This window comes from Fundulus heteroclitus, chromosome 5, assembly GCF_011125445.2.
Source record: "Fundulus heteroclitus isolate FHET01 chromosome 5, MU-UCD_Fhet_4.1, whole genome shotgun sequence".
Lineage (NCBI taxonomy): Eukaryota > Metazoa > Chordata > Actinopteri > Cyprinodontiformes > Fundulidae > Fundulus > Fundulus heteroclitus.
The window spans coordinates 25878126-25894218 of NC_046365.1; the positions used below are offsets into that span (position 1 = coordinate 25878126).

General features: G+C 36.5%; 1 protein-coding gene across 3 annotated transcripts in view; it reads left to right on the forward strand.

Moving 5' to 3' along the window:
- Nucleotides 1-12380, forward strand: part of LOC105929252 (complement C3) — a 45027-nt gene extending 32647 nt beyond the window's left edge. For all 3 annotated transcript variants that reach the window (XM_036137290.1, XM_012866947.3, XM_036137291.1), the window contains 15 exons: nt 751-901; nt 1135-1220; nt 1494-1571; nt 1676-1831; nt 4477-4539; nt 5114-5195; nt 5811-5847; nt 6086-6176; nt 6270-6359; nt 6972-7074; nt 7245-7331; nt 8934-9014; nt 9340-9423; nt 10061-10205; nt 12073-12380. In XM_036137290.1, coding sequence (XP_035993183.1) covers nt 751-901; nt 1135-1220; nt 1494-1571; nt 1676-1831; nt 4477-4539; nt 5114-5195; nt 5811-5847; nt 6086-6176; nt 6270-6359; nt 6972-7074; nt 7245-7331; nt 8934-9014; nt 9340-9423; nt 10061-10205; nt 12073-12211 — 1473 coding nt within the window. In that variant the 3' untranslated portion in view covers nt 12212-12380. The remainder of the gene's footprint in view (nt 1-750; nt 902-1134; nt 1221-1493; nt 1572-1675; nt 1832-4476; nt 4540-5113; nt 5196-5810; nt 5848-6085; nt 6177-6269; nt 6360-6971; nt 7075-7244; nt 7332-8933; nt 9015-9339; nt 9424-10060; nt 10206-12072) is intronic.
- Nucleotides 12381-16093: the final 3713 nt, after the last annotated feature.

Here is a 16093-nt window from a genome sequence, read left to right on the forward strand (position 1 = left end):
CAATTCTTCCAATCAAACACACTGATTCAAAGACATCCCAAACTGACCTTGGTGATAAAGCAATGCAGTCAAGGTTTCTAACTAAGAAAACCCAGAAAACTAGATTGCGTTGTTAACATTAAGCGCTTAATCTTTAACATGTGTGTGACAAAAGTGAAAAAGAAAACTGTGAAGACATAACAGACACACAAATATAAAGCATAATATAAAAAAACAGAGGAACATCCAAAACAGAAGTTGCAGCAGTACTTTCAACATTAAAGAAAAGGGGAGAGTTAGTAGCTTCTTTAGTGATTTCATCTAGGAGAGACCGCAGCTAAAAATATAAGCTCTGAGCAATTAGTCTATAAGATAAAAACTGAGGACGCAATAGATTTACTCAGTGCAATAGCTCCTTCAATACATTTGTCTAGGAAAGTTTTAGGGAAAAAAACACAGTAAGACAGAATCAAATTTATCAGTTACCATGTATGATGAAGAAAAAGGAGACTGATTTAAACAGTGTGTGTTCTGGAAGCTCTTACTCATTTATTTAAAGTCCATTTACGTTTTGCTAAAATTTGCAACATTCACCTTGTGGCACTCCTTTTTTACGGCTGTATGGCATTTTTTCTGTTTGAAAACTAAGAAAAGGCTACATGTGAAATGAATTACTTTCTTCAATATAAACAGATTTTAAAAAGTATTGGTCATTGTAAATACAAGTATATTCACTCAAATCTTCTGTTCTTCCACTTTCTTTCCTTCCAGTCCATTCCCCAAAGTATAGACCGAGCAGCAGGTTACCTGGAACAGCGTCTGTCCACTCTCACAAACCCTTATGCTGTTGCAATGACTTCCTATGCCTTGGCGACTGAAAACAAACTCAACAAGGAGATCCTTTTCAAGTTTGCTGCCCCAGGTGTTGAAAAATAAGATGAGCAACATTTTAAAGACAGATTTAAAATATCTTAATACATAGAAATGTATAAATGTACAATCTTGCCATATTGTGATGGTTATTTGTATGAACTGGCTTGTAATGCAATTTTGTGCTTGTAATGCAATCACAATGAGATTGTGTAAGGTGACGCAGAATTGATCTTATCATAACCACATTCCCTAACCAACAACATAATTCTGTTTTTTCCACAGATCGATCTCATTGGCCAGTACCAAAAGGAAGCTTATACACGCTGGAGGCTACAGGCTATGCTCTACTTGCGCTTGTCAAAGCAGAGGTGACACTTTCTACTTCCACACAAGATAGCTGTGATTCAATTTGGTATAATTAAAGACACAGAACACACATTCCAAGATCCAGAGATTACCAAATATCCAAATGGACCTTTATTTGGTCTCTCTGTTGGGTTGGTTTATGAACACAGATGTTCTGTGCCCCAAAACTGCCAGGTTAATGAGTCTACAGCTTTCTTAGATGGTGGCATATTTTTGGACTCCTACTTTACCTAAAGCAAATTTGACACAGTTTTTCTTACATTGTTTTGTTAAAGGCAATTGAAGAAGCTCATCCTGTTGTGAGATGGCTCAGCAAACAGCCAAATTTAACTGGAGGTTTTGGATCAACACAGGTAACATGAATAATGAATTCAATAAAAAAAAATGGGGGGTTCCCCATTTTAATTCACTTTCTGAAGAAAGGTTTTCTGAAATGTGCTCATATCTCCCTCTCCAGGCCACCATTATCATGTACCAGGCCATAGCTCAGTACTGGATCAGTGTGCAAGACATAGATTATGGTATGAATGTGGAAATCTTGATACCGGACAGGTCCCGACCAGAGAGGTATCGCTTGACTAAAGAAAACCAACACATTACAAGGACCTCAAAGGTAATATTGCAAGTTCAAGGCAAAATTTCCCATTTGCAATGCAAATTTTTATTGATGTAAAATTCTCTCTATTAATGTGTTTTAGCATAGATCTGATTAAGCTAAAATTATGAAACAGCAGAAATTATCACTATACAAGTACGAGTGTGGGGTTTGACCAATAATCTAAAATGTAATGCAAAACCAGAATGACCTGGGTAAAGCAGACACATGTTAGATTTAGCCATAGGCTCTCCTTTTCTTCCACTGACACCTAAACTGACAAAAAAGACTCAGAAAAGTGGAAAGCATAGACCACTGCATTTTTATTTTTATTTTTTCAATCATCAAATGATTTGTCAGCAGTACAAGACAAACCTCATCAAAATGAAAATGACTGAAAAGGTAAAGCACAATGCTTATCTTTGTAACCTCCCTACACATTAAATAAAACTACCCAACATTGTTCTTACAATATAGGAAAGAACATAAAACATAAGAACAAAAACATTTAATTACTTAAATATAAACAAATAATAATCAAAAAAAATTAAGAAAAAATAAATAAACATCGTTTTAATCTCTTTTTTAACTTGTTTTTTTCGTAAATTTACAACCTGTCTCAAATCCCTTTTGTATAATTTAAAGAATTTTTGCTGGGAGGATATTTAATTCACCTTATTTGTTATTGCCCATAGTTTCATGGCACATTCAAGTTCAGCTTCTGGAAACAACTGGACAAACTAGGTGTGCAATCAATGGGTTGTGCTGAAATCAAATGGTCACTCTTAGTGAACCTCTCCTCCGCTTGACTCATCAGTGTCACAGGCCTCTTTCATGACTGTAGCCATGCTGGTTTTCCTCCTTTTATTTACTTCTGGATTAATTTCTTGCACAATCCCATCAGCTCATTCCCAAAGACGTCCTACATTTTTGTTTGAGGTATTCATTGCGCGGTTGATGCCAGTAGCATCAATGTCCCATTTTTGCAGTACACTGTACAGTGTGCCCAATGGGGCATTGTGTACAGTGTACTGCAACGGTGTACTGCAACTGTACAGTGCCCAAGTGAAGAAACTTTGGTTCCTGCAGGTGCATAGACAGACCATAGGCCTTGCTAATCTTCACCCTATTCCCATCCCTCTCTTGTGCGAATGTGGTCCAAACACTTCTTAATCTCCTTGCAGCATTCTCACACAGCATTAACAGTTCTGCTTTTGAAATTGCACCACATGTCTGGAGGTCTGGGGATCCGCCTATCTGATGTCTCGACAAGAGCAGCTGTTCTCTTAAGAAAAAGGTGGCGAAAGCTGAGAGATCAGCAAAAAACACTTTTAATTCAGATGATTCAAATATGTCAAAAGCCTCAGTAGGATGTTTAACATATACCTCATTCCAGTTGCAATGTGTTGGGTCCTTCTATAAAGCCTCAATACTTTCCTGGGTCCTTTTTCTTACAAAAGTGTAAGTTGGCTCGTTTACAGCAACAGAAAGTTTTAGCTTTAAATTATGCAAAATCCTGCGATAGACTGGCGACCTGTACAGGGTGCACCCAGCCACTCGCCCATTGACAGCTGGAGATAGGAACCAGCACCCCTCGCGACCCCGCAAGGGATAAGCGTGTTGGAAAATGGATGGATGGATGGATGGATGGATGGATGGATGGATGGATGGATGGATGGATGGAAGTTATGCAAAATCATAAATATGGGAAGATGATCACTTGTATCCCTTAAAAATAAACCACTAATTGCTGGACCATGCACATTAGTAAAAATATTATCAATGTGTGGCACTTTCTTTAGTAATTCAAGACGGTTTGTTTATGAGAGATCTTAAATCAACACTGTACATTGTATTACAAAAATCATTTAATTTGTGATTATTCCATTTCAACCGGCCAATATTAAAGTCACCACAAACAAAACAAAGAATCTCAAAGAATCTTCCAAGCGTATCAACTATAATCTTCAAAAACTGATCCATACATACCTGACATTTGATATAAACAACTCAGGAAAATAATCCTAATTTTAGCAGTCTGTATGTCAATTGTCAAACTTTCCATTACTCCATCAACAATTTTATATAAATTACCTTAATTTGGTAATCTTTCTGTACAAAAAGCAACTCCACCACCAGTTTTATTCCTATGATTTACACACAAAAGAATTAGACCCCTCCAACACAAACTCTACACTCTTTTGTTTTGTTATACAAGTTTAACTTATTGCAATCACTTGAAATTTATATTTAAAGGTTGCCAAATATTCTTTTATTCTTAAAAATCATATTATATGAGTAATATTCAGAGATTGATTTGAATTATATTCATTATAAAGTTTATTCCCTGGATCAATATTATTCTCAAAACTAAATTATTTACATTCAGACAAACTAAAGTAATGAAACTGGTCATTTGCATTCTTCATTTTTTTTTCAAAAGAAACACATTTATGACAGAAAAAAAATATTCCAATGACAGAGCTTAAATAATAGGTTAATTGTGCTAATTAGCTACTCAGTTGTGTAAATTTGTGCATACATAGTTGTCTGTCTCCACCCTGCATTGATTCAGTGAGAATAGTAGACTACCTTTCATTGAATGTAAAATTTAGAAAAGCATTTAGAATTTTTTTAACAATTTCATATTTTTATTGTAACAGGTTGAAGGAATAAATAAAGACATCAAAGTGATGGCTACTGGAACTGGAGAAGCTATCCTAAGGGTGAATATGCTACTGTTTGAGTAATTTCCACTTAAAGTTTTCATGAATCTGTACACCTAATCAAACCTATGACTTTGTCACTAGCAGTGTGACCTGCTGACTTTTCGTTATATTCAAACCAAAACACTTGGTTTTCATAAGTAATATTAACTAAAGTGTGGCCAGTGCTTCTAGTACAGAAATATGTAAATTTAATACAGTCTATTTTTCATTTACTACATAGTATCGTGACTTAAATCACACCATACATTGAGTTTTTGAGTGCATTGTTTCAGCTGCTGCCTTATTAAGGAGTCATTATTTTGTGCACAGAGACTGGGCAAAGTTTAAATGCCAGAAACAAAGATATGTACTTACCCTGATACTGACACTGCAGAGGGACAAAGCACAGCATATATTAAATTTAGCGTGAAATAAATCAAAAAGAGCATTTTTCAAAAGTGAAGTCAATGGTCTATTGTTTGATTCAAAATTGATTAAATGTATGTAATCTGTATAGTAAAATTAACATTAAATAGATTTTTCTCAGTGCTGCTGAAATATTCAATAAGATCCTTTTTTTTCTTTATGAAAGATGGTGTCACTATATTACACTGTTCCTAAGGAACCTGAGAGCCAATGTGAAACTTTTGACATGAGTGTACAACTTATTCCAGGTAATTTCTTTCTATCATCTGTTAAATTTCTTTCAATCAGAGCTCAGTGTGTTTCTGTTTGCTATGTTTTAGCCTACTTTATGTTGTTAGAGAAGTTCTCTTTGGGTTATTTCTTGATTCTTCGGTGCCAGACAGTCATCAGGATTAGGTGTCACTAAATAAACTGAACCAAAAAAAGTTCAGTTACTTCATGATTTAAAAAATGTGGCAAATATAAATTTTCCATGGGGTGAGAATAGTTTAGACAGCTTTTTTTCTTTTCTTTTTCTTTTAATAAATGAAATAATCATCTGAAAACTCTATTTAATATTGACTCAGGTTATGTTTAATTTTAAAAGTTGTCTAATCTAAAACATCTAACTGTGACAAATAGGCAAAAACCTAAGAAACCCAAAGAAACCTTATTGTAGGTATCTATTCAAGAAAATCTGCAAAATTTCAAATGTTAGTATATGGATATATTTAAACTCATTCAAGTTTTATGGCATAGTATGTGTATTCTGGAAAAAAATAATTTTCAAATAAATCACTAAAGAATAAAAAATAGAATTTAATACATGCCAGTAATGGGTGTACGGAAACTTCTGATCAGAAACACCGTTCTTTTCTTCACAGAAGGTGAAAAAATATACATGTTGAGGATACAGGTCTTGTGAGTATTTAAGGAGCTTCTAGATGTCAATTTCACCTCACTAGATCTAGTTAACTCTTATCAATATATAGCCTTTTCCCTCTGAAACTATTTTTATTTTCCAATATTTTATATTCACTGTTCTATATTCGGCTCTTGCCAGACCTTTTTTACCATTTGTTTTTTCCCATATGTTACATTTTCTGTCTGTTTTAAAAAACAAAGGCCTTTGTCATCCACTGCTAATGTTTGTCTGCAGGTTTAAGCACAGAGACCGTGATGCATCATTATCAATCTTGGATATTGATTTGCCAGCCGGCTTCACCTTTAACAAACCTGACCTGGATGCAGTAAGACAGAAGATGCTGAAAGACTTATACCACCAGAAACGTTCAAACCCATTTTACTCAGATTCCCTTAACCTTAAATATGTTTATTGACAGTTGTCTACAGGGCGTTCCCGCCTCATATCCAAATATAATTCTACCACATTTCTGTCGGAAAAGGGATCTCTCATCCTTTATCTGGACAAGGTAAGACTTTTGTTTCTAGATTGTGCAACATCTGGCTTCATGACAGACAATATTCTGGTCTATATATATATATATATATATATATATATATATATATATATATATATATATATATATATATATATATATATATATATGCTTCTTCGCCCTTTCTGAGTTATGTACAGTTGCTTACAAAATATGCATTATACTATTTTCAGACAAGATAAATGGTGGAAAGGCTGAGAATGCTGGTGCCTTTAAAATCCACATGGTCTTCAGTGATTTTTCTGCTGTATCATAAGCAGTTTTATCGCATTTTTCTAATGGACCATGTCAAAAACAAGAGTCTCTTGGTGTGGGGACAGCACAGATGTCCTCCTCCCCTGATGTGGGAGTAACCTGTAGTTACCCCAAAATACATGCAATACCAGGTCGACGAGTATCTTTAAAATTTCATGCAATAAAACACCTTTTTACAGAAAGGTATTGAGTCATACTGTAAACATGTATGTAATGAAAAAAGAAATTGGTGGACTCAGTGAATCTATTTGGTTGGGCTGACCTCGAAGTCCCTTTTCCCTCATTGTCAAACCAGAACATAACTTTATTTTGTGGATCTTGTTTTGCCAGATTTCTCACACACGGCAAGAGGAGATCTCTTTCAGGATCCACCAGGAAATGAAAATGGGAATCTTACAACCAGCTGCTGTGAAGGTCTATGAATATTACAACTGTGAGTTTCTAGTTCTGAAATCAGAAATTACACTGTAGTATAAGGTGCACAAAACTATAACCATTTTGTGTACCTTTATTTTAGGGACTTAATTGTATATTTAAGGTTGAATTACTTACATAATCCTCTTGAACAGTTTAACATATATCAAATTTATTTTGTTGTTGCAGACAAACCTTGTGTGAAATTTTACAGCCCTGAGACAGTCGCATCTGTGTCTAAACTGTGTATCAACGATCATTGTGCATGTGCTGAAGGTAAAGAAACAAACCAAAAAACTTTCCACTGAGTGCTCCTGTTGTATTCCATACTCTTAATGTGCCCGGCACAGCCCACAGCCAACAATAGAGGTACTTGACTCCAGAACCATTAAAGGTGTGCGCTTTGTTTGAATAAGTGCAATTACTCTGTGCCGAGCCTCTCCCCAACAAAGCTGAACAGTGTTGTGGGGCCTTTTCTGAATATTTTGAAGCAAACAGAAAAACAATTGTCAGTGAACTTATTTTATTTTAAATTGTAAGCACAGAGATGCAATTTCTGCTTCACATCTAGGCAGTTATGTATGGGAGGGTTTCCCAAACTTTTCAGCCTAGGACCCACAATATAACAGTGCTAGAGACTGGTGACCCCCTTTTAGCAGGCGGGATCATGAGTTATAAAGTGAGAATGAGAATAAAGTTGTGAAATTACAAGAATAAAGTAGTATTTTTATTTTAATCACAACCTTCCCACTTTGTTAAACTGAAGAATGTTGAGCATCTTCAAAAGTTATACTTTGGTATTCGTTTCACAAACAAGGAAATACTAAATCTTTTGTATGGGATGCCAGTGGTACCTACATTTGTTTTTGTGTTGGATTTTGGGTTTAGGCTCAATTATTTTAATTCCCAACATAATCCTGTTGAATAGTAAAGAGGAAAGGTGCTTCAAAATATGTTTTTCACACACAAACTATGAAAAGTTAATTTTATATTCAGAGTTTTCACTGTAATGTAACAATATTGTGCCAATTGCATCAATAGCTCTGTTTACATGCAACAAAATTCATCATCAGATTGAAATGCATTTGGATTGTACCACTTATGTAGACACATGATCAATAAATCACATCGTAATGTGTGTTTATGCACCAGGCTCTATTCAGAATAGAACCACTCTGACATGCGCAGTTATCAAATATCTCTAAAAAATACAGAAGAAGAAGACCTTCCGTTATTGCTGAACAACAAAAAAATAGCAAACAAAGCAGCAGTGTACGAGTTTGTATGTCTCCCAAGCGCCCAGGCTAAACTTGTACTAGCTTCTAATTACAGTTGAAACATTACTGAATAAATCATTTTGAGCCCTTTTAATGTTTTGAATAGAAAGGTTGTATTGGGAGCCCCATCAGTTTTGCTTCCCGACATATTTCTGGCACTCAACAACATGGAATTATGTCACGTTTACGTCAGCCGCACATGCTCACTCGGGTCAGTTTGCAACATTTGGAATAACTTGATCCTGACAAGCGTTTACATGCATGTCGACCCAATTTTCAATCAGCATAAACCACCCTACTCATTTGTAATGTAATTTAATTCTGATAGAGCAATCACAATATTCTGATTGGTTTGTTTACGTTACGCGTTTTTATTTCAATCAACCCTTTATTCTGATTACGTTTGTCCATGTAAACATAGCTACTGTTTACTCTTTGCTAGTAATTTGAAAATTTCTATTTCATTTGGGACTATTATTTGTATTATGTAGAAATACGAATAAAGCTACTTTTAAAATTGAAAAAGCAATATTTAGGAAGCCACATACAGATAATTTTTTTATTGAATTCATGAACTATGCATTTATATTTGTGATTCCAGGGGAGTGCAGTAATCAGAAAAAAGGAAAAGTAAATAACGATGAGCGTGTTTCGAAGATTTGTGATTCCACTGTAGGTTTCGGTAAGAGATTCTGTGTGAATATATTTTTAAATCTAAAAAGTACACCTCCTTAAACTTTTTGTCCATATCTATGACATTTGAGATGTACTTTAGTGTTTTAAAGACCTGTTAATTTTGTGTTTCTGTAAAACAAGTAAGGATAATCCATCAAGAGTAGTTGGGGCCTGTGATTTTCTGCTGTTTGAATAATTTAAGGGCCTGATTAAACTGACCTCATATATAGCCTTTTAGTGCTAGGGCAGCACAGGTTTTTTTTTCATGATCAAATGTTAAAGGATGCCAAAACAATCTTGCAAACAGGCCAACAATTTTTGTGTCTCCTCAGTCTATAAGGTAAGAGTGGATAATTTAATGGACAGCACGTCAGCTGATGTTTACACACTACAAATTTTGGAAGTGATCAAAGAAGGTTGGTAATAAATGTTTCTTGTTCATTCACTCCATGTTTTAATCTTACATACACTGCCTGGCCAAAAAAAAGTCGCCACCAAAAAAAAAAAAAAAAAAAAAATGGTCACACACTAATATTTTGTTGGACTGCCTTTAGCTTTGATTATGGCACGCATTCACTGTGACATTGTTTTGGTATTGTCTGCAATCTCCTTGGATGTTTGCTCTGCTTGATGCATGCCAATGATTTGACTCTTCTGAAACAGACTGACAGCTTTTCCACAACCATGGGATATGTTGATCAACATAGTTGTTTAAGAAATGAAAAGCGAGTCATTGCACCAGTTGGGGTTAAATAACTTTCTGCCAGCTGAAATATAATCGCCCATGCAATTATTATCTAATAGGAGGCTTGCACGTATTTGCTCAATTAAATCCAGGTGGCGACTTTTTTTGTATGTCATATGTTTGTATCTGCTGACTAAACATAGACATCATCAACATTATTTGTTTACTAGCAAGTGTTGCAGTTCTCTGCAGCAGTTATTCACTTATAATTCTCCTTTGTTTGAGAGAGAGAGAGAGAGAGAGAGAGAGAGAGAGAGAGAGAGAAAGAGAGAGAGAGAGAGATTTTTGACCAAATATTTTTGTTATAGGAAACATTGATTTAGGAGCACAAGGTAAACAGCGCAAGTTTCTTGGCAAAAAAACCTGCAAAGATGCTTTAGATCTGCAAACGGGAAAAACCTACCTGATCATGGGCTCATCGAGGGATATAAACAAAGATGAACAGAATTTAAGGTAATTGCTGCTTAGTATCACTGGATTAATATAGCAAAGTCCATATTAACAGAAACTCTTCTTTAAAAGGACTCTTCTAGATTAACTTACATAACTATAAATAATAGTTATGGAATACAACTTGATGTCATCCATGAACAGGAGGTGGCTGATGGTGGCCCCATTTCTAAGTTGGTATCCATAGCCAGACTGGTTGATTTTTTTTTGGATGAGGGGATTCAGGCCTATGCAGAACAGCAGAAGGGAAAGAGCATCTCCTTGGTATATTCCACATTTGATGGGGATTTGTGCAGCTGGCTTAAAGTTGGCCTCAAGGGTGGTTTTCCACAGCCTCTTGGAGTTTGCAATGAAGGCTCTCAGAGTGTTGTTGACCTTGTACAGCTTCACATATTCAAGGATCCATGTGTGTGGCATTGAATGATAGGCTTTCTTGCAATCAATCCATGTAGTGCACAGGTTTGTTTGTCTGCTTTTGCAATATAGGGAGACTGTTCTGTCAACCAGCGGATGGTGTTTGGCTCCTCTGGTGTTTTTACCTATGCCTTTCTGGGCCTCTGTCATGTGTTGATCCATGTGCCCACTTATCTTAGCCACTATGATGCCTGACAGGAGCTTCCATGTCATGGAGAGACAGGTTGTTGGCTTCTAGTTGGTATGGGGCGTCCCCTTCAGGGGGTCTGTCATTATCAGGACTTTTTTGCCCTCTGTCAGCCATTCAGGGTGGGTCCCATTTGTCAACAGTTGGTTAATTTTTGCTGCTAAGCGTTCATTGAGAGAGGTCAGCTTCTTCAGCCAGGAGGTATGGATCATATCTGGGCCTGGTGCTGTCCAGTTTTTCATACCTGAGAGTCTTTGTTTGATGTCTGCCATTGTGATGTTCACTGGACTTTGTTCAGGGAGATTATTGGGGTCTGCTCTTAGATCTATTAGCACCTGTGCATTATTGTTGTGTGATAACATGTTGTTGTGTGACACTGTGGTCAGACCGCTAATCTAAAAACCTAATCTTGATCCAGTAGTTCTCTCAAATTACAGACCATCCATCCATTTTCCAACACGCTTATCCCTATTGGGGTCGAGAGGGGTGCTGGTGCCTATCTCCAACTGTCAATGGGCAAGAGGCGGTGGTACACCCTGGACAGGTTGCCAGTCCATCGCAGGGCGACACAGAGAAAAACAGGACAAACAACCATTCACACACATACTCACACCTAATGAGAATTTAGAGAGGCCAATTAACCTAACATGTGTTTGGACTGTGGGAGGAAGCCGGTGTACCCAGAGAGAACACATGCATGCACAGGGTCCACTGTGCAGCCCCAAATTACAAACCGTTTGCCTCATTTGCCTTTTTTTTCTAAAGTTCTGGAAAAGGTGGTTCTCACACTGCTGCAGTTATTTCTAGATGAGAATCAGATATTTGAAACATTTCAATGCTTTTCAAATTTTAATGGAATTACATTTATACGTACGGCTGATTTATTTATTTTTTTACTATTTATATTTGTTTTTAAACCTGTACAGCACTTTCATCATTCTGTAGTTGTTGTAAAGCACTTTAGAAATAAAATTTTATTGATTGATTATTGAGTGATTGAAGCTTCTTTCTCCCATATTCCTTTCCAGTATTGCTCAATCTCTTGCCTTGGTGGGTTGGTTCATGTGGTATTAACCTCCCACTGGGAGTACATTTTAGCTCGTTCAGGGGAGAATAGCCTGTTTATTCTTCTGGCTTCTATCACCTTTGTGTATCTCTTCAGTCTTATAGCCAAGGCTTTGTTTGGCAGTATATATATGTTTATAACATGTTGACTTCTGCACTGTACGAGGATCTAATGTGCATTGTTTCTCCATTTGCTTCACTCAGCTACTGGTATGTGTTTCGGAGTGACACCTGGATCGAGTACTGGCCCTTAGACACGGAGTGCCAGACACACCAACCTGCCTGTTCTGACCTGGAAGATACGGTTGCCCAAATTATTATGTTTGGATGTGCTCTTAGATAAAACTGACCAAATCAAACTCCCCTCATTTACCTGTTTTCTGATCCAAATCTAAGACCACGATAAGGTATCAGGAGATTTCCCTTTGTAGTTTTTATTTGACATACAATAAAAGCCAAAAGCCTATTTGGAGAAAAGGGTGTTTCCTAATAAAATTCGCTTTCAAAGTGTATCTGTGTCTTGTTGTTGTTCTGGTCCTCATTTTTGTGAAATATTAACCTGTCAGACCAGTTGTTTTACTTATTCCTGATGGTGCCTGTATTTTACCAAGTATTCTGAATAGCACGACTGACTGGGAAGCTAAACAATTGTTAATGGATACAGCAGTAACTAAGGGGTTAACAGATGTTGACTTGAAGCCTGAAACAGGTTTCTTACTGATTTTCTTTTTTTTTTTTTTTTTTACTGATTATTTTTCAACCATTGCAGTAGTATGGTAACTCAGAATTTGCTTTTCTTCAGTAAAATATCTTTGTTTTGCTTTAATCCAACAGATCAAGTTTCATTAATATTAAAGGATAATCAAAAACATTATTGAAAAAATTTCAGGCTTTCCTAAATTCTTCTTTAAAGTCATGTAACATTGTCATGAACATGCTGTAGCAGGCTTCGACATAAAACATGCTTATACTTGCCTGTTGTGATAATCATGAAATAATCACAGGCATTTTCGAGCTGTGAAGTGAATAGTCTGAACATGATTTCTTGTTGCACTGTTCATGGGTGCACCTGTAATCAAAGCTTCACTCATGGCTCTCCTACGTTTAAACATGCACCAGGCAAAACTAAATACCTAATTTGATTTCAACGCATTCTAGCAATGCAAAAATGCTGGCATCATCCCCTTTGATGTTGAAGTCCATGCCGTGATTAAGATCAGCTGCGGTGAAGTTGAAGCAAGGAGCAAATTGGGCCAAATTGAGTCGTGGATGTAGTGCTGTTTTCCACAATGTAGGGATCCTTCTGGTGCTCCTCCTGCTATTCACCATTGCCAATTTGGGTCCCGGGCTTACCCCCAAGGTTGGCTGGTGGAGCACGTGGCACTCAGAGATGCTGGGACAGGAATACTGGACCATAAAAATGCCAAAACTCAACATCATGAGCAGCAAGACTAGGAGCCACTGGTGGCCGTTGCTGGACTTCTCATCCATCTTCCCGGACCCGATGGAAATCCATCCCTCAAGCCCCCATTTCAGCTGGGGGACCCCGAAGAGAGCAGATACTTCGGGGTCCGAGAACTATAACAATGCAGATAAAAGTTAAGCAGCATTAGGTAACCATGCAGGCAGACCAGACCACAGCAGGCTCTCTGGGTCCAGAACTGGGTCTTTACAGGGAGAAACAAGTGGTTCTTTAACAATAGCCGATAGATTAAATGTTGATAATACTTTTAACAGAGCTAATGCACATCTCCAGCATCCATCAATTCTTAATGTTTCTTCCTTAAACATTAGGAAGTTAGGAACACATTAGGAACACTAAGTTATGAGTTCAACCTCAAGTATAACCTTGCTGTAACTCATAAAGGGTATTATATTGTGTTTGATGCTGTAACTAATGAAAAATGTGAATTCTTTACTCTGGAGCAGAATAAATCACCATGGTAACTGAAGTGCTACTGCTTTTGAGAAACAATGTCGAGTCTTAGTTCAGCTAGAAATATCTGGAAAATCCCAGATCAATGTTGTATCTTGGTTTTGTGAAACAGGCTCCAGGTTTACAGTAAAAAAGTACAAGAGTGCCATGAAGTGATCAAAATAAAGAACTGCAGAATGAGTCCAATCTTCACCGGTGGTACAGTATGAATGTATTTATAAGCGCCCTTTTTTATATGTGCAAACAGGGCCTTTGGTTGGGTTGAGCTATTTTAAATCACTATTTTAAACAGTAATTCTAAATTACTGCTTGATATATGTCAAATGTGCTTTACAATCATTCGTATTGTTTAATATGCTCTTTGACTTTTATCAGTTTTAATTCAATTTAGTTTTAGTGTTTACACTTTGGATGTGGAATAACTTAAACGTAAAACAATAAAAAGTAAGTCTGATATTTGAAATCCTTTTTTTTTTTTTACATCCTGTCTGTGGTGTCTGGAATATCATCTAGATTTTTTTAATTTCTAGAGAAACATGTAAGCTTTGTGTTGAAACAACAATTTTTCTACATGCAGCATCTCAAATACTGTTGTTCTGGGTATGTTTATATGCACACTTTTCCCTTTGAGTAACATTTCCTTTACAATGCTGTTGCTTGTAACACTACTAACATGAAAAATTGTATTCGGTCAGTTTTGTCCCCAGTGATTAACTTGTTTTATTCATTGTATTACTTTTTCTGCTAAAGTAATATATATATATATATATATATATATATATATATATATATATATATATATATATATATATATATATATATATATATATATATATATATATATATATGTATGTATGTATGTATGTATGTATGTATGTATGTATATGTGTGTGTGTGTGTGTGTGCAAGATAGAGAAATTCTTGTGTTCTTAGTCGCCAGTAAGTGGGCGGGGCTTATGTAACTCTGTGATGTAATTGACTGTGACATAAATTCTTTGCATCACAGGACAGAACAGTCCTATTCCAAGTTAGTTCCAGTAGCAAGCACTCCTCAACAGATCTTAGTTCAAACCAACAAAATGGGTCGTTTTAGTGAACCACTTTCAAGGAGAGGCAACGTTGAGGCTTTATTTGAAAGCTATGTGATACCTGCTGCCAACAAATTTGTCAGCAATATCCCAAAAGACCAGTGGGAAAGTTTGGAGTCAGGACATTCAGATGAAGACACCAAGTACATGATAGCCCATCTGTTACGACACATACTTAATGCCGTTTCAGGTCTGGTTGTGGACCGAATCAAGAACTTAAAATACAATTATGGGAACATAAAAGACATAATTGGAAACAGAGTTCCTGAAGCCTTTGCTCAAGTCATGGGCATTGAAGAAAACTTTCAATCTGAGACTACAGAGATTTTTAATGTGTTTTTCATAAAACATGTGATCACAGGGGTCACATGTCGCTTCAGAGAGGAAGACCCAGTAGAATTTCTCAAGATAAGTTTCCGATTCAATTCTTTGATTGGAAATGTTGTCATCATGCTCCAAGAACTGATAGCAAGGAGGCATGCAATTGACATGGAGAAAACAACAAAACCTGTCCGTGCAGCCGAAGGATCTCCAAAGAAGTCACCAAGAAGTCTCCAAAATAATAAGATCAAGAAGGTACGCTGGAAACAAACTCGGGTGTCACCAGCAGATTTCTCAGGTACAAAAGACACCCAGGTGTGGCACTCAGAAAAGTTAACAAACATTCCTAAGGATGGGATATTTGAGTTTACGCCTCAGGAATATTTTGAATATGAAGAGAAGAAAGAGGCTATAAGGCTGTTCGTGGCGTGGTTGATCGGTAGAAGCATTACAAAGTCAAAGATGTCTTGCTGTTTTCATGCCCTTAAAGCCACAAAAGAAAGAGTTGTTGAGAAAATCTGGACTAACGTTAACAGACAAAAATTTCTGATCAAACAGAACTGGTTTCCAAGTCTCAGCAAGAGGGTGTTTGATGACGTATGTAAGATGCTGGTCTGTCCATCTGAATATGTGTTGGGTTTTATGTTGTATGAACACAAGTTAATCGACAATGCAATTGTATCATCGTTCAAAAATCAACTCAGGAAGCAACAGGAAAATAGAGATTGTTTAATTAGAACGTTGTTTTCTTGTATAGGTAGGACCATAATAATATGCAAAACTTCAGGTGAGAGATCTGCAGTGTAGTGATGATGAACTGCCATGGCAGGGAAGGGAAGTGATGGGTGTTCCCTGCAAAGACCCTCCACAATGCTCAAAT